The sequence below is a fragment of the Pan paniscus genome, chromosome 17 (genome assembly GCF_029289425.2).
Source record: "Pan paniscus chromosome 17, NHGRI_mPanPan1-v2.0_pri, whole genome shotgun sequence".
NCBI lineage: Eukaryota > Metazoa > Chordata > Mammalia > Primates > Hominidae > Pan > Pan paniscus.
In genome coordinates this window covers 35,215,278-35,239,776 of record NC_073266.2, presented here as the reverse complement: position 1 = coordinate 35,239,776, position 24,499 = coordinate 35,215,278, and the positions used below count along the sequence as shown (strand labels likewise).

The following is a 24,499-nucleotide window of genomic DNA, read 5'->3' as shown; positions in this document are numbered from 1 at the left end:
GGTCAAGAAGAAATCACAAAGGAAATTAGAAAATACTTCGAACTATATAAAAACAAAAACACAACTTATTAAAATATACGGGATACAGCTAAAGCAGTACTTAGAGGGACATATATAGCTTTAAGTGTTTATATTAGAAAAGAAGGTCTCAAACTAATAATTTAAGCTTCCATCATAAGAAGCTAGAAAAAGATAAAAGTAAACACAAAACAAGCAGAAGGGCAATATAATAAAGATTAGAGGGGAAATAAATGAAAAAGAAAACAGAAAAACAATAAAATTAATGAAACAAAAGTTGGTTCTTTGAAAAGATCATGACAATTAGTAAGGCTTTTGCTAAATTGACTACAAATAATAGAAGACACAAATTATTAAAATCAAGAATGAAAGAGGAGACATCACTAACAACCTTATAGGAATTAAGAGGCTCACAAAGAAATAATGTAGATGCCTTTATGCCAACAAATTAGACAACTTAGACAAAATAGGAAAATTCCTATAAAGACTCAAATTACTAAAGCTAACTCGAGAAAAAATTACAAAATCTGAAGAGATCAATAACAAGTAAAGAACTCAAATTGGTAATTTAAAATTTTCCTACAACAAAAAGTCCATGCCCAAATAGCTTCGCTAATGAAGTCTATCAAATACTTAAAGAAATAATACCAATCATTTCTCTTTTTTTTTTTCCAAAAATAGAGAAGGGAACACTTTCCAACTCATTCTACAAGGTCAGTATTACATGATATCAAAGCAAACAAAGACGTTATAATAAAAGGAAACTACAGACCAATATCCATCATAGAGATGCAAAAATCCTTCATAAAATATTAAGAAATGGAATCCAGCAACATATAAAACCAAGTGAAGATTACCCCAGAAATGCAAGGTTGATTTAACATATGAAAATCAGTCAGTGTAATATACCATATTAATAGAATAAAAAGCAAAAACCATATTATCATCTCAATAGATGCAGAAAAAGCATTTGACAAAAGTCAGCATTCTTATTAATAACTCTCAATAGAATAGAAACAGAAGGGAACTTCCTTAAACTGATAAAGGCCATCTACGAAAAATCTACACCTAATGTCATACTTAATGGTAAAAACCAAATGCTTTCCTCTTAAGACTGAAACAAGGCAATGATCTGCTCTTGCCACTTTTGTTCAACATTGTAGTGGAGGTTCTAGTCAGGGTAATTAATTTTTTAAAAATTGAAAAGATGTAAATCTACCTTTTGTTACAGATGATATAATCCTATGTGTAGAAAATCCTAAAAAATACACACAAAAATTGTTGGTACTAATAAATGAGTTCAGCAAGGTCATAGGATATAAAATCAAAACACAAAAATCAATTATATTTCCATATACTAGCAACGAATAATCCAAAAATTAAATTAAGACAACTCCATTCACAATAGCATCAAAGAGAATAAAATACTAAGGAATAACTTTAACAAAGAAGTATAACACTTGTACATTGACAATTACAAAACATTATTATGAGAAGTGAAAGAACAACTAAATAAATAAGTATTTCATGTTCATGGAATGGAAAACTCAACATTATTAAAATGATACTTTTTTTCAAAATTGATCTACAGATTCAACATGATCCTAATCAAAATCCCAGTAGACTTTGTTCTTTGTAGAAATTGACAAGGTGATTCTAAAATTTATATGGAAATACGAAGGAACTACATAGGCAAACAATATTGTAAAAGAAGAACTAAGAGGACTTACATTCACCAGTTTCAAACTTTTTATAAAGCAACAGTAGCACTATGGTACTGGTATAAGAACAAGCATATAGATTAAGGGAACAGAATTGATAGTCCAGAAATAAACCTCTACATTTATGGTCAAGTGATTTTTGATAAAGGTATCAAGAAATTTAATGGGGGAAGGGATAATCTTTATAACAAATGGTGCTGGGGCAATCAGTTGTACTGTACACCCATATGTGAAAAGACGAATTTAGAGCTTTACTCAATATTATACACAAAAAGTTACTTCAAAATGCATCACAGTTCTAAATATAAGTGCTGAAATGATAAAACTCTTAGAAGAAAAGATCAGAGAAACTCCCTAAGGTGTTGACTTAATCAAAGAGTTCTTAGATAAAATATCAAAAGCATGATTTGAAAGGAACAAAATTGTTGAACTGAACTTCATCAAAATTAAAAACTTCTGGTTTTGGAAAGACACTGCGGTAAAGAGAAGGAAAAGACAAGGCACAGAATATGAGAAAATATTTGCAAACATATCTAATAAAGGACTTGTATCCAAACCATTTAAATAACTATGACAACTCAATAAGAAAAAAATCCAATTAAAAAATGGGCAAAACATTTGAATAGGCATTTCACTAAAGAAGATACAGAAATGGCTACTAAATGCAAAAAAGATGGTTAACAAAATTGGTCATTAAGCAAATGCAAATCAAAACCACAACAAAATTCTATTACACACACATTATAATGGCTATAATAAATAAGACAGAAAACAATAAATGTTGGCAAGGATGTGGATAAACTAGAATCCCCATACCTTTTTGTGGGAAGGTAAAACAGTACAACCACTTTGGAAAACCATTGGGTAGTTTCTTATAGAGTTAAATGTAAACTTAGCATACAACCCAGCTGGTATTTCAGAAAGTGCACAAGAAAGTTTATTTCAAACATTATTGAACAATCTCCTTGTTCAATCGTTCACAATGTATATATATATAACACATTATAATACCACTGAAATCCTCACGGGTTTATTTCTTAACATTCTGTAGTAATTTCATTTATTCGACAAAAAAAATTACTGAGTATCTACTGTGTGCAAAATACTGTGTTTGGCACTGGGGTAGGAGTAGGATACAAGGATAAATGTAAAACCCTTGTCTTCTGAGAGCTTTACGGTCTAGTAAGGGAGTAAATATATTACGTCAATCAAGGAAGAAAGGATGGAAGAACACAAAGAAGGAAGGCCAGTAACCACAAAGGTCAGTGCAAACAAAATGTGAATTCACACACTCGAGAGTGAGTTTCTGTCTGGGGTTATCAGGGAATCCTTCGTGGAAGAGCTGGACATTGAAAGATGGGTAGGACATCCCAGGATGAAAAGCTCTGTTTTTAATGCTGACTTATCTATATGTTTTCATTAGGCTTTACTGAAAGGCCACAAAAGAGCTGAATTCATTTTTTCTATTCTAAAAATGTTCCTTTAAAAACTTCATCTTTACACATATTTACAGCTCCGTACTGTTCACATATATGCGAAATGCTCAGCCGTTTACTGGAAGAGAGAAAGAGGCCATGTTTTTAAACTGTGGGTCAGCTTTTTCTGGGCCTCTTCTGGGCTGTCTTTGCTCCAGTTAGCTGCTCCTCCGCAGGGCTTCAGCATCTGAATTACATCTCTCATCTTTAGGACCCTGTGCAGAGTCACTGGGAATTTGCATTCTCTTTTCTACTCTCCAATTTTCTGTTGGCCACAATTTCCTCTTTGCAAAACCTGAAAAATGATACTTTTCTTTGGACTTTTGTGAAAACGTTGTTTTGGATCTACTTTTGATTGAGAGCAGCTTGGTTTTGTGTTCCTCCTTTGATACAGGCAATCCCGGTGGCCTAACACCTACTGATTCTTGATTCTCCCATTTCCCAATCTTGACACACATGGAGGTTTCAGGAGAACATCAAAGTTCGCGGACAAGTAGAAAGCTGAAGAGTCCTCTTTTTGCTAATACACTTTTCAGAAAAAGTTTCTTATGGTACAAACATGAATTTAGTTAGATCGACATGATGCTTGAAATTTACTGACAGGTAGCGTCATAATAAATATTATGATGTCAAAATAAATAGCCTTCCCTTGGATTTTAATTTTTTTCTTGCATTATTTATCTTACACTAATCTCTTCTCTTCATTTTACTCTTAGCCATATCTCACTTTTAGTTTTTTTAAAAAAACTATTTAAATAGGAATATAACCGCAATTTTTTCATTTAATTTATTGCTTTATTTTTTCCATGATTTAAATTTCCATTGATATGTAACATTTTACTTGCTTTTTCAGTAACTTTACACAGTTAGTGTATAGCCATGATATAAAAACAAATGCCCTAGGAATGTAGAATATTCGTGTGTTCTAGAAAAGGTGGATGTGTAAAACTCTGAGAGAATTAAATCTCTTATGGTTCTTGTCTATATACATCCTTCAGTTGTTATTCACTTCTGACTATTCCATAAGTGAATTTAATCAGACTACATTATGGTGTTTAAGCAAGAGTAAAAGAGTTTAACCCCATATTTCCTAGACATTATAGTATAAAGACACTTGACAATAGTATCAGGAGATGCCTTACTAAGTCTAAGGTTGTTTCTTTGTGAACTGAGGTGTCCAGGGTTTGTCAAAGCAGGTCTTATTAACTTATTTATAAAGCAGCCCAGACACCAATATCCACTCTACTTTGGGATGGTCACTGGGATTGACTAGACATTGCATGAAAGTTATCTTACTCTTGCTTTCTTGTTTCATCTAAAAGATGGCTGTGGGAAACCTCAAGCCTGTTGCAAAGGCACCCTTGGGCTTCCAAAGTCCAGAGGTCTCTCTGTGGAAGCTCAGTTACACCCCACTACCTGGCCAGTGCCGACAGTATGGAGGCCAAGGGCCTGCAGGGACAGAGCAAATGTTTCACCTCTGAGCCCAGGGAGGTAGCAGCTTTGCCCTTCCTCCACCTCTGGCTGACTCATTCTACTCCACTCTAGGAAAAGGACATGCCTTCCTTCTCACAGCATGATTCACCTGCCTAGGGAAGACTATGCCATTCTGGGTATATCTGGTGCCATCTCAACTTGATTTAGGCTGCATGAGAGCCTGGTAAAAGAGTCAAGCACAGCAGGCAAAGAAGGAACCATGTCTTTCTGGGCCTCAGTCTACGTATCTATGAAAGGAGGGGCTTAAATTATATGAACTTTTGGTCCTTTCTTGCTTTAACATTCCACAGTTCTATGGATCTATAAATTGCCAATTATGTGAACCTGTTGTTACCAGGAGTGAGAATCCGCTCTCTCTCTCCCTGTGTTTACAGCTGAGGGAGTTGGAGTAGGAGGCTGATACACAGAAAGGACCATTCTCCTTGGATTTAGGGTTGGTCTTTGGGATTCAGAACATAATGCAACAGGCCGGGCACAGTGGCACACACCTGTAATCCCAGCACTTTGGAATGCCAAGGTGGGTGGATTGCCCGAGCTAGCTCGGGAGTTTGAGACAAGCCTGAGCAACATGGTGAAACCCCGTCTCTACAAAAAATACAAAAATTAACTAGGCATGGTGGCGCACGCCTGTAGTTCCAGCTACTTGCGGGCTGAGAGGACTGAGCCAAGAGGATCTGCCTGAGCCCAGGAGGTGGAGGTTGCAGTGAGCTGAGATCGCACCACTGCACTCCAGCCTGGGCAACAGGGCAAGATCCCATCTATTAAAAAAAAAAAACATAATGCAACAGCCTTTTAAACAAAGTAACTCTCTGGCTTTTCTGCTTTCATAGATATTTCCCTCTGAACTTCTACCATACAGGAAATAATGTGGCTCATCATTTTGTTGGTATTTAAATACTGGAAGACAAACCCTAGAATATTGTACTGATTTTTGTTACCCATGAACTATGATGCTTTTTTCTTATATATAATAATTAAAATTTTATTTAGAGAAGAAGCAATAAAATCATTTCTAAAGGAAAAAAAGTAAAACCTTGATATATCAGCAACAATAGAGACAAGGTTTCACTATTTTGCCCAGGCTGGTCTGAAACTCCTGGGCTCCAGCAATCCTCCTGCCTTGGCCTCCTCAAGTGTTGGGATTACAGGCATGAGCCACTGTGCCCAGACTATCAGCAGCTTCCTAAGCAAATTTCATTTCTGGTAACAGTCAATTGGCTCAATATTTTTTATTATTCAGATTCTGTCACTTCAGTCTCCAGATGGATTTGAGTCTCCATACAACTATGGTTATTTTAAGGTGCTTTTCCTATTAAATACCAGAAAAACACTAACAAAAGAATAAGGCATTTCTTTGACACGATGTAGATGGAATCTGGGAAAATGGGGAACAAGTGAATGGTTTTACTATCATACCACCTAAAGAGAGTCTCAGAAGATTCATTGTATGCGCAAAATCTCCACAGACCATTTCACAGCCTCAAAACTCCCTGGCTGAGGAGCCCTGGGAGAAATCTGACGGAATTCAGAACTCAGCCATGACCAGAAGATCCTCACATCTGGCCACTGCTCGCACATCCGCTCTTACTGCACATCTGGCCCTGGCTGGACTACAGCATTAGCCTCCTAACAAGGGAACTTGCTTCTGCAACAGTCACAGTGATGCTGTTACCACTGAGTCAGAGCATGTCGCTATTCTGCTCAAAACTGTCATGGATTCCTTCTTTAACTCAGAATATCAACTCCCTTCAATGGCCCACAGGCCCTCCATGATCAGTCCTGCCCAACCCATCACCTTTCTGACATCCTCTCCACCTGCACTATCCATCACTCCCCCATTCCCTTGCATGGGCCTCGATGCTGTTCTGTGCTGGAAGGCCTTGCAGTGGCTGTCCCTGATGCCTGGTGCACCTTTACCCAGATAACCTCATGGCTACCTCTCTGAGCTACTTCATTTCTTTGCTCAGATATCACCTTCTCAACAAGGCCTGACTGCCCTCTTGAAAATTCTAACCTGCACTCCTGGCCCATGTCCCTGATCTCTCTTACCCTGCTCTGTTTCTTATTGTTTCTATAACACGTATTACCTTCTGGTATAAAATATAATTCTACTTAATATAATAGATTCAATACAATGTGCTTGGTAATTTATCCCAAGCACCTAGAGCAGTGCTTAGCGCTCAGTAAATATTTATTGAATGAATGACTCATAATGCCTAAACCTCACTGAGTGTTCCCCCTGTGCCAGCCACCACACTCAACATCTTACATGATTATCTCTTTTCGACCTCACAACATGAGGGACAGTCATTTTCCTCATTTTACAGAAATAGATATGTAGAAAATGACATGAATCTACAGCTCATAGCTGAGGTTAGGACACAAAAGTGTCCACAAGGCAGATTTCTTTGGTAACACATTTTGAAAGGATATTGGGGTAGGAGATGGAACAAGCTTTCAAGTTCTCTGCACTCTCTGCTGTGTTTGGTTGTCTCTATTTTTAGCATTGGTATCTTTTGTCTGAATTATAACAGCTTTGAATGTTAGTGTGGTCTTCACCAACTCTAGTAGTTTCAAGAGGCTATAATCTGGGTGACACGTGGGAGTGGGGGTGGTTGATCAATGTGACATAGGGGTAGGTGAGGGGCATGGTTTAAAGTTAGGGTGCCCAGGGAAAGTCACTCAAGCCTCAGTGTTTTCATCTCCAAACTGCTCTCTTAGAGTCCTTTGCAAATATCTATGTCTGATTCTAAATAGTGGGTTAAAGTGTCTGTAAGGTCCCAGGCTTGGCATTCATGGACACTCCTTGGGTTTTCTTTGTTAGAATTTGTGTCCTTCCATCTGCTGTTCCCTGCTGTAAATCTTGGTTATTTTGGTATTCAATAGCTTCTCTAGAAGAAGGCTAAATAAAAGGAAGCACAATGCAAAAACTACATATTGATGCTTCAAGGAAAACCCGGTGGTGTATGATCAAGGGGAGTTGCTGATTGTAACTGGCATTGGGTGCCCGTGGAAAGGGTGGGGACCTGGGTATGACGAGCATTCAAATAACTACTCTGCTACTTTCTAGTGTAATGAAGAAAAGTCATTTAATCTCCTTGGTTTCCAATTTTCTCATTTATAAAATGATAAAAATTTCTACTGCTCAGGGTTGTTGTAAAGACTCAGTGGTATAGAGAATGCAATGCTGAATTATGTCATATTGGCTGAATTTTAATCTGTTTAGAATAAGACAACTAAATGTCTACTGTCACCATGGAAGGTTGAGGAACAACTCTAAATCATCCCACAACCTAAGAAACCTGCTGTGCTGTTCTCTGGTTTTTGTAAGCTATTCATTCTTGTAAGTTATTCATTCTACTTAGAAGAATAAGAAAACATTCTTTTTAAATTACTTTCATCCTAATGTATGATCCAGCTTACTTGCAAGAATGGAAGTTCTCTGCTTTCCATAATACCACCTTTTCTGTAAACATCTGCCTTATTTCATCCCAAGTCCTTATAACATTGGCATTAGGAAAGAGGTCCTCAGGTCATACACTAGACTTTCTGTTATTCATTTTTAGACTTTCTAGAGCAACGGTTCTGACCTTTGTTGAGTCACGGAGCTCCTTGAAAATCCGATGAAAACTACAGTCCCTCTCTCCAGAAAAATTCTCATCTGTGCATAATTTTGCATATAATTTCAGATCATCCAAGACTCTACTGAAACCATTCATGGACAGAGGTTAAGAACCCTTGCCTAATGGTTGCAACATGGTCATAAGTAATACTGCTCCTTTAATCCTGATGATATTTTGTTATTATTAGCATGAAACAGTAATCTGTCATTTTAAGAGTTTGTTTTCCTAAATTATTTTCTTTATTTTTCCCACTGTGACCAAGAACAAAGGCATTTAGAGTAAGCCATCCAGAATTTACTTTATAGCCCGTGGCTCAGAACACAATTGGTAACTGATCTGTACTGCAAGCGCACTGACAGTAAACTAGTCATTGTTCCTAAGACTCACTAAGGTCAGCCAAGCCCTGAGCACATGTAACTCTCCATAGTTTCCACTTTAACCCTGGACATCTAACTACAAAGCAGAGCTAAAAATAGACCAAGCCGAGCACTTACACTCCACAGAGATGCATTTCCAACCCCAGGGGTTTTAATCAACAACACTGTTCACAATCCAAAGAGAATGCTTTCATTTAGCAGGAAAAAGTTGCTTCATTTTGAGCAAGCTAAAATACAACCTAAAGGAATTATGAAGACTTTGAAGTGTTCAAAAAATATTATCTGCACCTGTGTTCTAGGTCTAAAAAAAGAAAGACTAAAATACCTTCAGGATTGAGTTGGCTTTCTTTGCCTTTCACATTGAATTATTCAAAGGAAAACATTGGCATTTTCCCTCCTCTTGTTTCTAGGTCAGCACGCTTCTACCAAAAAGTTTAAGTTGTTCAAACATAGCAAGCCATAATAAATACCTACCTACAAAAATATATACATAGTAGGAAGGAAAAAGTAATGAGTTTGAACACAGAAAAATAATTACAGTTCCATTCCCTAGAGAAAGTTTATTATCTAAGGCTCTTTATGGCCAAAATGGATAAGTCTTCCGAGGATTATATAGAGCAAATGTTTTCACAATAAAATTTGCTCAAAGTTTTAATTATTAATGATATATCAGATTATGAATAAATATAAAGATTGCATATGTGGCTAAAAGAAGGATTTGTATAAAATTAAGATAATTTTAATATAAAATTTTGCAATAGAGTTGAGAAAATAAAGATCCTTTAAAAATACAAATTCATAAAACTCTAGATTCTACAGCACTGGGGAAATGAAATAAGTACACAAGGAGTTACATTGACAACTGCCTTATAATGAAAATGCCCATCTTCTATAAACCTAGCACAAACAGTCCAGGAAAATGGATATTTAAAATGTAATCTTTCTCTATTACATGTGCTTTCCTAAATGAGGTTCTTAAGCATATCTGCAGAACGTTTTTCAGGGAAACAAATTGAGGCTGTCATATACATACGGTATTAATTCCTCCCAGCTTTTATTTGGAAGGCAGTTCGTCTGAGGCAAGTGCTAAAAGAAATGAATTCACCTCAGTGACAGTATTTCCCTATCTGCAGCCAATGTGTGATCCTTATGAATATCCCACGGCAGAATATGACCTATGAAATTGAGACTGCGAAGTGATCCTGTTCCATTTTAATGGAATTTCAGAGTGTTGCCATCATACACTCCAGGTAAACTCCAGCAGAGTCTGGCTCTGTTACTCAACCCAGCAGAAGCTCCCAGGAGGCCACCATCACTGATAAAATGATAGCTGTAGATCAGGTGCTGCTCAAACCCAACAGGGATTTAGGAATTTCTGCCTTTGGAAGCATGCCTCACTTCTAGTTAAACCGACCACTCTATTATTTTCTCAATAACTTTTTAGATTCTCAGAGAAAACAGCTTTTCTAGTTGCCCTACCAGATATTTTGTGGGCTTAAATTTTGTAAGACTGAAAAGTATGTTATGTTTATAGCAAAAAATGCAACCTATGCCAGGTACTTTGGAGAAGAGGAAAAGAGGCAGCAGGTGGTTATCGACCACAGAGCCCAGAAATGTCCATGTTTTGAAGATCAGCAATTTTTTTCTGTGGACTATAGATAGATTTTAAATAAAAGTCACGTGTATCTTGCAAGTGTTTTTTAATCTCCATGAAATATTTCATTCTGAATATGAAGAAAATAAAACTTGCCTTGGGTTGAGAAAGTAAATATCTGCCCAACATTCATCAGGCTGAAACAGCAGACACAGATAAGCCAACTGCAAAGTGAACAGGAAATGACATTTCTCCCAGGGACGTTGCTGTTGGAAAGTGTCATGGTAACCTCCTTCTTTGAGTGACTATAGATTCACTGAGAAACTTTCTTCTCTAATATCAAAGACAATCAGTGAGCTTGCTGTTTAAAATTGTATCAGTAAGAATAAAACATCTCACTCTTGCCTGCAGGATCTTAGTTGCTTCATTGAAGCAGAGAAGCAACCTCAATTCCCACTTCTGGTGAGAAGTCCCAGATAAGGGGCTTGGGGATGCAACAGTCCACATTTATCTTAACTTTATTGTTTCCAAAGAAATAGCACCCTGGGTTCACTTTGCAGACCAGACCTGCGTCTAAGCTCCACTCTTCCTAGAAACTTAAAATAACCTTTTTTCCTCTAGTGTTTAGTCTCCTTCATTCCATTGGGTCAATAAACCTAATTTTGTTGGAATACAGGTTGGTTCCTATTATTCTTAGACTGGCTGAGATAGGGCCATGTTTTTATCAAATGGTCGAGCTAAAGAAAATATCTGCTGCATAAATAGTAGTTCCGAATTTTAAGTATTTGCTATTAGATATTGAAAAAATATTTGATAGAATATATCTTCGCAGTAGTTCAGTCTCCTGTGCCCTGTGAATTTTAAATTGTATATATCAACTTCTCATCTAGGCAGAAACATTCTGAGCGCAAGGAAACCCGCTGTGAATACTGAAATGATCTTTTCTGGCCCTGCTGCTGCTAAAGTAACCTGTGGCAAAATTTCCCTGCTCTTAGAAATAGCAAATTGGCAACACAAGCAAGACTCGCCCGTGAGAACACCAAGCTCTCAGCGAAGCTAAAAGAGACAATAAAGGGAAATAGGTAGGCACGGGTCCCAGGTCTCCCAAACAAGGTCTGTCTGCACACTTGGTTGAAATGCAGGGCTGCCGTATTTAAGAAGTAACTGGGAGAAGCTGGGCACGGTGGCTCACGCCTGTAATCCTAGCACTTTGAGAGGCCCAGGCGGGTGGAACACCTGAGGTCAGGGGCTCAAAACCAGCCTAGCCAACATGGTGAAACCCTGTCTCCACTAAAAATACAAAATTAGCCGGGCGTGGTGGTGCATGCCTGTAATCCCAGTTACTCGGGAGGCTGAGGCAGGAGAATCGATTGAACCCAGGAGGCAGCAGAGGTTGCAGTGAGCCGAGATCACGCCATTGCACTCCAGCCTGGGCAACAAGAGCGAAACTCTGTCTCAAAAAACCAAAACCGAACCAAAACAAAGCAAGAAGTAACTGGGAGGGTTACTCAGAGCACACGCCTCTTCCCTGAGGTTGGAAGGTTGGAAGAGTGCTTCCGACATACCCATGGGAGGAGCCATAATCGTAGGCTGAGGCTGCCTTCCGACTGACTTCAGAGCTCAGGGCGTACTGCGAGGCCTGCTGCTGGAAGGAGGAGGCGGACGCCTGACGGAAGGCCTCGGATTCCTGGCGGTGCGCGGCGGAGGAGCGGCTGCTGTAGGCCGTGGAGCCCTGGGTGTAGATGGCAGAGTGTTTCTTCGCCCGCTGGTAGTGACTCACGGTGGTGCGGAGGTCCTTGTTGCGGTAGCTGAGATCATAGTGCTGGTGGGACCTCTGATAAAAAGGCAAAGACATCCTGTGCCCCTTGAAGGAACCGGGCCACCTGAAGGAAAACAACACTTTTTGAGTGACTTATTACGGAACAAATTCCATAGAACAAGTCATCTAAATCAATGTGTAAAAATCAATACTCTTGGCTGGGTGCGGTGGTTCATGCTTGAAATCCCAACGAGGATCTCTCGAGGCCGGGAGCTCAAAATCAACCTGGCCAACACAGTGAGACCCTATCTCTACAAAAAGAAAAAATTAGCCGGGTGTGGTGTGTGTGTCTGTAGTCCCAGCTACTCTGGAGGCTGAGGCAGGAGGATTGCTTGAGCCCAAGACTTCGAGGCTGCAGTGAGCTATGATTGACCATTGCACTCAGCTTGGGTGACAGAGCAAGACACTGTCTAAAAAAAAATAAAATAAAAATTAATATTCTTATCTTTTCCAAAGAGTAAACCAAAAAGGGTATGAAGTTTAACATAACTGGATATTCAAAAAACTCTCCACTTCATAGCCCAGATATGCCCCTCCTGTCATTGTACCTTTTTTTAAAAAAATTGTATCTAGGAGGTTTTCCTAGAAAAACAAAGTTTTTCTACGCTGGCTATTGTGCTTTTTCCTCAGACTCTTCATAATACATATTTCTAATTTTCTGCCATTTCATTCTTCATTTGGGACTTCATTTGGGAGAATGTGGAAGGATAGAGAGTCATGTGGTGTTCATTCAACAAATAATTAGCAGCACCTACTGTGTGCCTGGCACCATCCAGCCCATGAAATCCAGTAGTGAGGCTGGGCGCAGTGGGTCATGCCTGTAATCCCAGCACTTTGGGAGGCCGAGGCAGGTGGATCACTTGAGGTCAGGAGTTCAAGACCAGCCTGGCCAACATGGCGAAACCCCATCTCTACTAAAAATACAAAAATTAGCCTGGCATGGTGGTGGGCACCTGTAGTCCCAGCTACTCCGGTGGCTGAGGCAGGAGAATCACTTGAACTCAGAGGCGGAGTTTGCAGTGAGCCGAGGTTGCGCCACTGCACTCCATACTGGGCAACAGAGCAAGACTCTGTCTCAAAACGAAACAAAACAAAAAAGAAATACAGTGGTAAACAAAACAGACAAAATGCCTACTCTAATTACCTTGCACAGAACTGTACAATCTACTGCAGGAGAAAGACAATAGACAAAACAAGTAAGTCAAGTATGAGATGGGTTAATGTGCCAAGAACCAGAGAAAAACAAAGCAGGTAAGAGGGATGGATGCAATTTTCAACAGCCTCAGCAGGGATGGCTTCTCTAGACGGTAACATCTGAGCATGAGACTTTCTGGGGAAGAGTATTCCAGAAGGAAGACCAGAGCAAAGGCACTGAGGAATGAACATGACTATTGTGCTCCAGAAACCACTGATTGGCAGGGGTTCTGGGATGGGAGAGGTATAGAAGATGATGTCAAAGAGGTGAGCTATGTGCCTGGTGGAAGGGCCAGTAGTGTAGGGTCCTGTAGGTAGCAGTAAGGACTTCAGCTAATACTGTGAAAGGGCTGAGAGGCCATTGGAAGACTCTGAGCTGAGACTCATTCTCGCCGATGTCTGAAGATGGACTGTGGAGGGATGAGAGTGAAAGCCAGAAGACCTATGAAAGGGCTGAGTTGTATCCTCTCAAAATTCCTGTGTTGAAGCCCTAACCTCCAGTACCTCAAAATGAGACCATATATGGAGATAGGGTCCTTAAAGAGGAAGTTAAGTTAAAATTAGGCCATTAGGATGGGCCCTAATTCTATATGATGGTGTCTCTATAGGAAAAGAAAACCAAGATCCAAATATGTATATAACAGAGGGAAGGCCACGTGGAGACACAGGAAGAAGACAGCCATCCATGAGCCGAGAAGAGACCTGAGAAGAAACCACCCAGCTGACACCTTGATCTTGGACTTCCAGCCCCCAGAGTTGTAAGGTAATAAGTTTCTGTTGTTTAAGCCACCCAGTCCATGGCACTTAGCTATGATAGCCCTGGCAAAAGAATACAAAGTCCACTGCAATGGTCCAGGCTAGAGGTGACAGGGGTAGCAGCGAAAGTGTGAGAGGTGGTCAAGCTCTGCACGGGTTTTGAAGTTAGAACCAATGGCATTTGCTGAAAGTTCTGAATTAGGATGTGAAAGAAAGAGATGACTCCAAGGTTTTTGCCTGAGCAATTGAAAGACAAGTTGCTATTAACTGAGATGGGGAGGAATGTGGGAAAGTATCAGTTTGGGGTGGAAGAACAGGAGATTGGTTTCAATGCTCTACATCTGAGACGCCTGTTAGACCTCCCAGAGGAGATATTTTAAGTGGGAAGCTGGATACGTGACTCTGGAGTGCGGGAGAGAGGTCCAGGATGCAGATTTACATTTGGGAGTCAACAGCATATAGGTGGTATCGAAAGCCAAGAAAATAGGTGAGAACCATTGTACACGGAAAAGAAAGTCCTAAAAGAAAACAGATGAGGACCATTATACACAGAAAAGGAAATTACAGGCATGGTGGCTCATGCTTGTAATTCCAGCACTTTGAGAGGCCAAGGCAGGAGGATTTCCTGAGCCCAGGAGTTTGAGACCAGCCTGGGCAACGTGGTGAGACCTTGTCTCTATTATAAAAATTTAAGATAAAATAAAATAAGTAAAATAAAGTCCTAGAACTGAACCCTGGAGTATGCTAATCTTATATATAAGCTCTCTCAAATCTCACAAACATTTCAAGCAAAGGTATAGTCTCAAACCAGAAAAAAAAAAACAAAACAAACAAAAAAACCTGTTTGCTCTATAAGGAACATGCAGGCTTCTAGTCTCCCTACTTAAAGAGGTAAGAGAGTCGATTCCCAGGGTGGCAGCTGGCATTGTGAACTTGAGCTAGCAGTTCTACTAAAAGTCAAAGGTACGTTTGTTTAGCATAGGGTGGGGAGATGTCACATGGCCTTAGCATTCTTGAATAGTTTATCCACTGAAGCAGGCCTATCAGCCAGTTGACAACCCTGGATGAAGTAATAGTTTTATAAAATCTCCACCCCCAAGTGTTTTAATGCTGTAGAATTAGTTTTAAAGTGATCTGTTTTCTCCAAATGTCATTTTTTAAAAAATTCAAAATGAAGAATGAATCCTTCTAAACTCAGCATATTGTCAAGTTTAAAACTACTTTCTGTTTGAAAAGTCAGCATGTATTCCCCAGAGAAGAAAATTGAGCAAACTTCACTCCAGAAATATTTATCTTAGGGTTCATGGAAGATATCAGTCTACAGGGCATTTCCTAAGGGAAAAAAAATAGCTACTAGCAAGCAACTTTGCTTCAACCCTTAAATAGATGGCTATTTTCTGTTACAAAATATGGAGGGTAATTACCATGTATAATTAATAACTACTAGATGAATTTTGATAAAACAAAGGGGTTAGAAAATGTTAATATAGAATTACGTTAGGCAGTTATAAAGATATTAGAGAAGTTTCTGTTATGATACTACATTGTAACATGGCACATGTTATTTGAATGATTTTTCAAATAAATAATAAAGAACCTTGTTATGTTATAAACTAAATTCATTCCCCAGATGACTTGAAATGCTGTTATTTTCACAAAATAAAATCTTTAAATATCTTGCCCCAATACTATTTTTTACTCTCTTTATTTCTATTTCTCCCAAATACATTTATTTTTAATAATACTTAATATTCCTCTCACATAGATAGTAAGTTACAAGTAAACAGGGTTTGACTGGAAGCCCACATTGCTGATTGTCACAGCCCTGACCTCTGGAACAAAGGTACAACCACCTCCTCTTCTTCAAGTGAGCCCTTGAAGTTAACTAAAGTCAGGATTAGCTCCAACACATGACAGCTGGAGTACGTTGGAAGGACAGATGGTTTTAGTGTCTTTTGTTTCTTTAAGACTTAAATTTTCTTTCTGAAAATAATTTGAGAATTTAGGAAGAAATACAAATTCCATAGCTGTAATTTATGATACTTTTGTGCAGGCATTAGAGGGCAAAAGCTGATGAAAACGATTCCCAGAAAAATCACTATGTGGGGCTCTATGTTGCCTCTGAAATATTACTTAACCATTTGAGGCCATATCATTGTGTGCGCTCACATTTATCCACATTGCATCGTCACAGCAAGATCCCTGAATTATAAACTAGTGACTTCAGAGTTAATTTTCCTTCTTTCGGTCTAATTTGTAACCAGGGAGCATTGTATGGCACACGCAGGATTGAAAATGCAGGGCCTCCTGTCTCTCATCCATTTCAGATTTCAACCAAACCGTACTTGGAAATAGCATTAAACACACGCTTACAGTTCAATCCGAGGCAAATATGACCTCCTTACAGTTCCAGGAACAGCAGCTTAATTTCAGAAGAATACAGTGATGTGAGAGAAGAGCTGTGCCAGCCCGACTGGCACCTGGCTGTTCTGGTTTCCCTCCCTGGAGCTTCACTTTCCTATTTCTCTGTTATTCTGACATCTCTTTGAGAAAACTGCTGAGTTCAGAAGACAGAAAGAAAGCACTTACACTGCAGTGCTGCTAAGCTCATAAGCTATCAAGTGCATTCTTCTGCTTCAGTGTCACACTTACCAGTTTCCAAAGGAGTAATGGTGGTGGAAATGTTCCGATGAGGCCGAGGAGCTGGATGAGAGAATGAAAACTCCACCTAGGTTGAATCCAAGACAATGTTAAGAGGCAGGGCTAAAGACAGGACCCTGGGGGCCAGTTCAAAAATAATGCATGTGGTCAGGCAGTCGAATGTCAGGCCACACAACCAGCCTTTTATGGCCAAGAAGGCAGATAAATATAGCAGCAGATGGGGAGGGTAGTTCCAAACCAGGAGGAGGAGAGGGGCATGGGCAGGTAGCAGCCTTAGTAATATAATTGCATAATGCCGGTCAATGGGTCTGGCCCGATTAAACCAAATATAGGATTTTTATTTGGCAACAAGAGTTATTTTCAATGTCACTTTATCAGTAGATAATTTAAAAGTGTAATGGAAAGAGTGGTTTGTGTTAACAGCTAAAAATAGGTGTAGTAATATGATTCTCAAAATGGACTTCGTGGAATTTTAATGCCAAGATATGATTCTGGGTGTGCTGTTAATAACACACGTACAGTACATTTAAAAGATACAATGTGAAAAAAGAACTTGAAGCTAACTAAAGGCAAAACAAGGAAGAAATGGGTTACACGTGGTGGCAATTTTTGCCTGACATCACAGTCACTATTTCTCTCATTTCAGGAAAATTTACAAGGTTAAGTCTTAGCTTCAAGCCTGAATATTTGATTTCCTGTTCATTAACTAAAGCCTTTTGAGATGCAACTCAATGTTTTATCTTTCCTAACTCAGAGTAGGGTCAGTCCATCTAATAAGAGATTCTCTCTTTGTTCTTTAAATGGTGTGACCAATTAAGAGGAGTTGTAACCCGGTTGTGAGAGCCTGTGTTGTGGATTCAGACCAGATCTAGATCCCACTATATTGATAGCACTTAGTAGCCATGTAATCTCTAGCAATTTATTTCTCCTTACTAAGCTTCAGGTTTTTTGTCTATAAAATGGGGATAATCGTATCCAAATTATAGGGTTGCTGTGGTGATTAAATGTGATACTGCAGACAGAGCACTTGACCTAGTGACAGTCACATAATATAGACTCAGTAAATATCAGCTATTATTACTGATACCAACAATATAAAAGCTCATTGTTAGATTATAATGTATGCAGCAGGTTGGTATTTTGATCTACTGGCCTTATGTTCTGACAGTGATATTACATCAACTGAATAAAAGTCACTTGTGTCTATCAAAATTGTTTTTCTTTTTGAGACAGGGTCTCACTCTGTTGCCCAGGCTGGAGTGCAGTGGTGCAGTCTTGGCTCACTGCAACCTCTGCCTCCCAGGCTCAAGCAATCCTCCCACCTCAGCCTCCCGAGTAGCTACAGGCGCATGCCACCACACCTGGCTAATTTTTTTTTTAACTCTTGGTAGAAATGGAGTTTCACCATGTTGCCCAGGCTGGTCTCAAACTCCTGGACTCGAGTAATCCACCTGCCTCAGTCTCACAAAGTGCTGGAATTACAGGCGTGAGCCACTGCACCCAGTCTCTATCAAGATATTGACTGAGGCAGGAGAATGGCGTGAACCCAGGAGGCGGAGCTTGCAGTGAGCTGAGATCGGGCCACTGCACTCCAGCCTGGGCGAAAGAGCAAGACTCCGTCTCAAAAAAAAAAAAAAAAAAAAAAAAAGATATTGAACAGACTCAATATTATAGTATACTTCATCATGACTTTCTTGATGATAACTACAGTTAACACTGTTGAGGACCTATCCAGTGCCAGACACTGGGATAGGCAGTTTATATACATGATCCCACTGACTTATCATACCTTGCAAGGTACAGCTTCATTAACCCGTTGAGGAAAGCAAAGCTTCCAGAAGGGAAGGCATTTGCCAAAGATCACACAGCAGGTAGATGACAGAAACGCAACTTCATTCAGAGACATTTGATTCCAAAGCCCGTGTACTTGTAGTCATGTATTGCTGGCTCCTCCAGTGGCACTTTGATAGTAAGAAACTAGATATTTTGAAATGGCAATACGGGTCTTCACTTGTAATAGACGGTTAGCTTCTGAGCTACTCAAAGTATGTAAAAGAATCTATTCCACCTAGTTCTGATCCAGGTACCTGTGAAATTCAACCTGGAATTTCTTCATATACATACCTCTGCTATTAGTAAGCATGTGGACATTTTAGCTATCTGGAAGCCATAGGCGAGTTTTCCAAGTGTTATGTTCCCCAAGCATCCATTTGTTCTCTAAATATCCAATACAGAATGCAGTGATTCTTCTCAAGTCTTATCCACCAGCCATTAGGATGATTCCTGGTGAGCTGTTTCTCCAGAGAACATTGGTCAATTGCCCCAAATCTTCTCAAAGCAGAAAAGAGGAAAAATAAACTTATATGCTTTTTAAAAAGTGTTTTACATTAGATGATTTTCTGGGAAATTTGAAATTAACAGCTGGCTAACCACTCCATTAAGTTTTCAGGATAATCACATATCTGTAAGGGTATCATGAGTAAGTGTAATTGACCAGAGTCCACATATATAAAGGAATCATAACTAAGTTACAATAATTGATTCATATGAGCCCAAGTTTTTCTTCTTTAGTTTTATTATCCAGTACATCACCATATGTAATTTATTATGTAGCTAGTTGTAATTCAGATAAATTTGCTGTTAGAAAAACCTGAATCTAGATGATGCCACAGCAGAAAGATCACTTAGGAGATTCTGCTGGGTCTAGCTCATGCTTCTTTTGTCTAAACTTACTGTATATTTGTTTGGAATAAACTCTTGCTTTCACAGGGATCTTGAGTATCAATGAATCAATGATAATATTTTAGTTTTTCTATAGTGTGTGTGCACTTCTCTCATTTTTGTATTTTTAACAAGGATGAAAGTTCAGTAAATATTTAAATGTATTGATACTTGTAGCCAGTACATTTTGACCTAATAAATTATTGTCTGTTAATAAGATACATAAATGAAACTCTTCTTCTGTAACATTTCTTCCTTCTAATGGACAGTATTGGCACATGGTGCTCTCTATCAACATAAATGTGTACGTGTGCACATACACACATACACACACAAACAGGCATACACACACAGTTAAATGGTTGAGAGGCAGCATAGTATGATATATAGGAGGCTATGCTCTGTGTGGAACAGTCCTGGGTTCCATCCTCTGTCACCTTCTGGTTGTGACTTTAAGGATATTAATCTCTCTAAATCTCAATTTTTTTTTTCTTTTTGAGACAGGGTCTCTCGCTCTGTTGCTCAGGCTGGAATGCAGTGGTGCAATCTTGGCTCACTGCAACCTCGACCTCCTCAGCCTCAAGCAATTCTCCCACCTCAGCCTCCCGAGTAGGTGGGACTACAGGCACATGCCACAACACCTGGCTAATGTTTGTACTTTTGTAGAGATGGGGTTTCACCATGTTGCCCAGGATGGTCTCGAACTCCTGAGTTCAAGCAATCTGCCTGCCTTGGCCTCCCAAAGTGCTGGGATTACAGGTGTGAGCCACCATGTCTGGCTGTAAATCTCAATTTCTTAATCCATAAAATGTTTTCATGATAATCATGCATAAGATAATCAAATAAGATATTGTAAAACAGTATTACTTCCTGGCATATAGCAAATAGTCATTAAATATTAGCTACCATTATGAGGACTTATATCTCCTATTTTTGTTCATTTTTTCTTCAATGCGGATGTTTTCCACGGAAGGAAAAGCTTAAATAAATTGTTCAGTGAGCTCTTTTGAAAGCCGTAAATTTGCTGTATCCTTCCTACTTCAGTGTTGACTAATTTATAGGCAACACTAAAATAAGAAAGGTATCATATTTGGCATCTAGTCCTGTGGTTTACTGAGTAACTTTGAAAAATCATTTCACCTCTCTGAAGCTCCATTTTCTCATCTGTAAACTAAAGGGCTTAGAGCTAGATGATCACTAAGGTGCTTTCCAGCTCTAATAACCTGTGCTATCAATCCACAAAGTAACTATTCTATTCTTGCCTTGCTCATAAGCAGATTAGCAACATTCTGTGTGGAGCAATTTGTGGGAAGAATAAAACAAATCATCCCTGATCCAAAAACTCTGCTTCTACCTGCTGGCTCACATCTGAAATACTCCTCCCTGAGAGTGTCATTTTATGACTTTAATCCCTACTATGCTGAAAATAACCCAGAAAGGTATTTCAATATGTTATTGTTTCTTTTAAGTCTTTGTGTATAATGAGTAGCGGAGAGGGAGGGAAGCAGAGCCAGCGGTGAGGGTGGGAGTGGCTGGAGAGTGGGGCCTAGGACTCTTATCAGAAGCCAAATTTCATCTAGTTATTAAATGACCTAGATCTAAACTAGGTGAACTAAATCTAACATTAGATTTTTTTTTTTTGAGACACAGGCTCACTGTGTCACCCAGGCTGGAGTGCAATGGCATGATCTCAGCTCACTGCAACCTCCACCTCCCAGGTTCAAGAGATTCTCCTGCTTCAGCCTCCCGAGTAGCTGGGACTACAGGCGCCCGCCTTGTCACCCGGCTAATTTTTGTATTTTTAGTAGGTTTCGCCATGTTGGCCAGGCTGGCCTCGAACTTCTGACCTCAAGTGATCTGCCTGCCTCAGCCTCCCAAAGTTCTGGGATTACAGGCATGAGCTACTGCACCTGACATAAAATTAGATCTAGTTTGAATGTTGAGTGTATCTGGGCAATGGCAAAATTAAGGCCAATGCTGTTGACATCTTGCATCAGAATCCACAGACTGGGAGGGGCCCCTGTGAGCTCCTTTCCCAGTTTTGGAAAGGGGAAGAAGTACTGGGCTGAAAGCCCAGCCTTGGAAGAGGGCATGCCTGCCATGGTGCAGAACTGGCAGGTAAGTGGGATAGGGCCCAAGCCTTAGTCAGATCCTTGCCTATTACCCTGTCCTCTAGACTAGACTCCAGGCCATTAGGAAGCACAAACATAATTTGTTGTGAAATGCTCCACTCATGGTTATGGAAATTGAATTATTATTATTATTATTATTATTATTATTGAAATGGAGTCTCACTCTGTCGCCCAGGCTGGAATGCAGTGGCATAATCTTGGCTCACTGCAACCTCCGCCTCTTGGGTTCAAGCAATTCTCTGCCTCAGCCTCCTAAATAGCTGGGATTGCAGGCGCCCACCACCATGCCCGGCTAATTTTTTTTGTGTTTTTAGTAGAGACAGGGTTTCACCATCTTGGCCAGGTTGGTATTGAACTCCTGACCTCGTGATCCACCCAACTCGGCCTCCCAAAGTGCTGGGATTACAGGCGTGAGCCACCGTGCCCGGCCTATTATTAGTATTATTCTTTATTTTATTTTATTTTATTTTATTTTGAGACGGAGTCTCGCTCTTTCACCCAGGCTGGAGTGCAGTGGCGCCATCTCAGCTCACTGCAAGCTCCACCTCCCGGGTTCACACCGTTCTTCTGCCTCAGCCTCCTGAGTAGCTGGGACTACAGGCGCCTGCCACCAGGCCCAACTAATTTTTTGTATTTTTTTTTAGTAGAGACTTTCACCGTGTTAGCCAGGATGGTCTCGATCTCCTGACCTCGTGATCTGCCCGCCTTGGCCTCCCAAAGTGCTGGGATTACAGGCGTGAGCCACCGTGCCAGGCCTGGGATTACTTTTTATTCTTCATTAGTCGCCCATACTTCTCTCTCTTCTCAATTCCTTCCTGCATCAAAGAAGCTCATTTTGCCCATCTGAACCTTCTTCCCCTGTTCACAGGAGAAGGGAGGGAAGCCCTTTATTTGTTAAGGTGCACCTGCCCCTTGAATTGTTGGATAATTGAATAGAAGCTGATAAAATACTTCCCTATAAGCCAAAGGAGGGGGGTAGCAAGTGGCCTTTGTTGAAGCTCCCAATACAGAGGGGGAGGAGTGATCTTGGCCTCTTCCAGAGCCCCAGACTCCAGAACAAAGGCTTGGCACCTCTCTTCCTAGACTACTCCTTTTGGAGGTGAAGGAGGGCAGACTCAGTATGAATGGGCAGCGTCTTAAATGCCGAACATGTCCAAAGTCCAGCTGAGCCTTAGCCACATTTAATATGTCCCAAGGCCATGGAAAGTTGACTGTGGTTATGCTGATCCACACCCTCCTCCCAGCACGCCCCTTCTTCCCCCTCTCTGGTTAATGAAGAATTGTCTGCATGCTGTATTATGGCTGAGGACAAAGAACAGGTCAGGCAGCCAAGGCTGATTAATCTTTTTGCTTTCCTGTGGTCTGTCAGGAATTGGGTTGACTTAGACTGAAGTATTGCCCTTTCATCATTCACCAGTGATTGTCAGTAAATGATGTGTTTGAATTTCCAGAAATATGACACAATTTCAAAATCTTGCACTTCGAGAAGAGAGATGGCCCCATCAGTATTTTCACATAATGGCATTCGCAACTAGAACTAGAACCAAACTACTGGAGAATCAAAATTCCATTTCATGAATCTGTTCATTTGTAACCCTAATGCATACATTATGTGGCGTTTGCTGAAGACCTAAGGAACATTGTGTTCCATTCATTCGTCAGCATGAAGGGTGCACGGGTTGGAGAGTAGAAGTGCTGCAGTAAACCAGGCACTGGGATTGAGGACAGAATGTGAGCTGACGCTATGACAAAGGGAGAATGCATTCAGACAGAGCTCACTATGTCCTCTTCTGCTTCAAACCTTCCAATGGCTCCTCACTGCCTGTTCTTCCCCAGGTGGCCTCCTCAGCATGGCACGAGGGCATCTTCACCCTATGAGCCTCCATAATTGTCCAGCTCCGCCCCTCTCCATTCCCCTGCCTGCCTCCTGAGTTTCAATCACGGGTAATTCCTTGCAAGCCCTCAAACTCCAGGACTCCAGCGCCCCGGTTCCCTCACACCTGGTGCTCCTCTCAGCCCTGCCAACACACGCACACTTCCTCACTTCCTTCACCCCGCTCCTTCAACACCCCGTGCCATCTCCTTCCGGGAGACTTCCCTACTTCCACTAGGATGGGAAGTTTTTCGTGCGGTATTTACGTGTTTACTTTTCTGTCTCTGCACAATGAGTACTCACTGGTAGGAGCGGGATCTCTATGGCTAGGTGCTCCCAGTACCCAGCAAAGCTCCTGACCCACAACAGGCATTTAATAAAGAATTACTGAATGAGGAAAACTGGGAAATGTGGCAAAGGACAACTCCTCAGGACATAGGGACTCCTCAGAGATGGGGAAAAAACAAGGGCTAGGAGTCAGTGTGGCCAGGGATCAGCTGTTCAGCTGCGGGGAGGACAACTGCTGTGAGCCCCTCTTAACCTGCGTGTGAGGCTCAGGAGCTGGTGGGTAGATTCTGGGAGAGGGACAAGCCCCTAAGCCAGAAAGCTGCCTGCACGCATAGTCCAGGCCAGGGAGCTGGAGGTGAGTATTAGAAAGCAAGACCCCAAAGCCCATTTTCTAACATTTTTTGTCTCTACCTGTTTTTCTGTCTATTCATAAATAGATATCTGGAATGATAATGACTTCCAAATGATGAGATGCTTTCTCTTTCTTTCGTTTTTTTTTTTTTAACTTTCTTGTTTGTATTTTTTTTACTTGATTTTAAGATATAATTAGCATCAAGAACTGTGAAGGTATATACATACAATGGAATATTATTCAGCCTTAAAAAGGAATGAAATCCTGACACACACTACAACATGGATGAACCCTGAAGACATAATGCAAACTGAAATAAGCCAGTCACACAAGGACAAATAGTGTATGATTCCACTTATATGAGGTACCTAGAGTAGTCGAGTTTATAGAGAAAGTAGAAC

At 40.3% G+C, this 24,499-nt stretch overlaps 1 protein-coding gene across 2 annotated transcripts in view; it reads right to left on the bottom strand.

Annotated features, from left to right (window-relative positions):
• The window catches only part of MYOM1 (myomesin 1), a 184,067-nt gene that overhangs the window by 139,282 nt on the left and 20,286 nt on the right, over positions 1-24,499 (bottom strand). For both annotated transcript variants that reach the window (XM_003817889.3, XM_034943650.2), the window contains exons 2-4: positions 18,857-19,060; positions 16,724-16,799; positions 11,868-12,185 (exon numbers count right to left, since the gene is read on the bottom strand). In XM_003817889.3, the coding sequence (XP_003817937.3) occupies positions 11,868-12,185; positions 16,724-16,799; positions 18,857-18,875 (413 nt within the window). In that variant the 5' untranslated portion in view covers positions 18,876-19,060. The remainder of the gene's footprint in view (positions 1-11,867; positions 12,186-16,723; positions 16,800-18,856; positions 19,061-24,499) is intronic.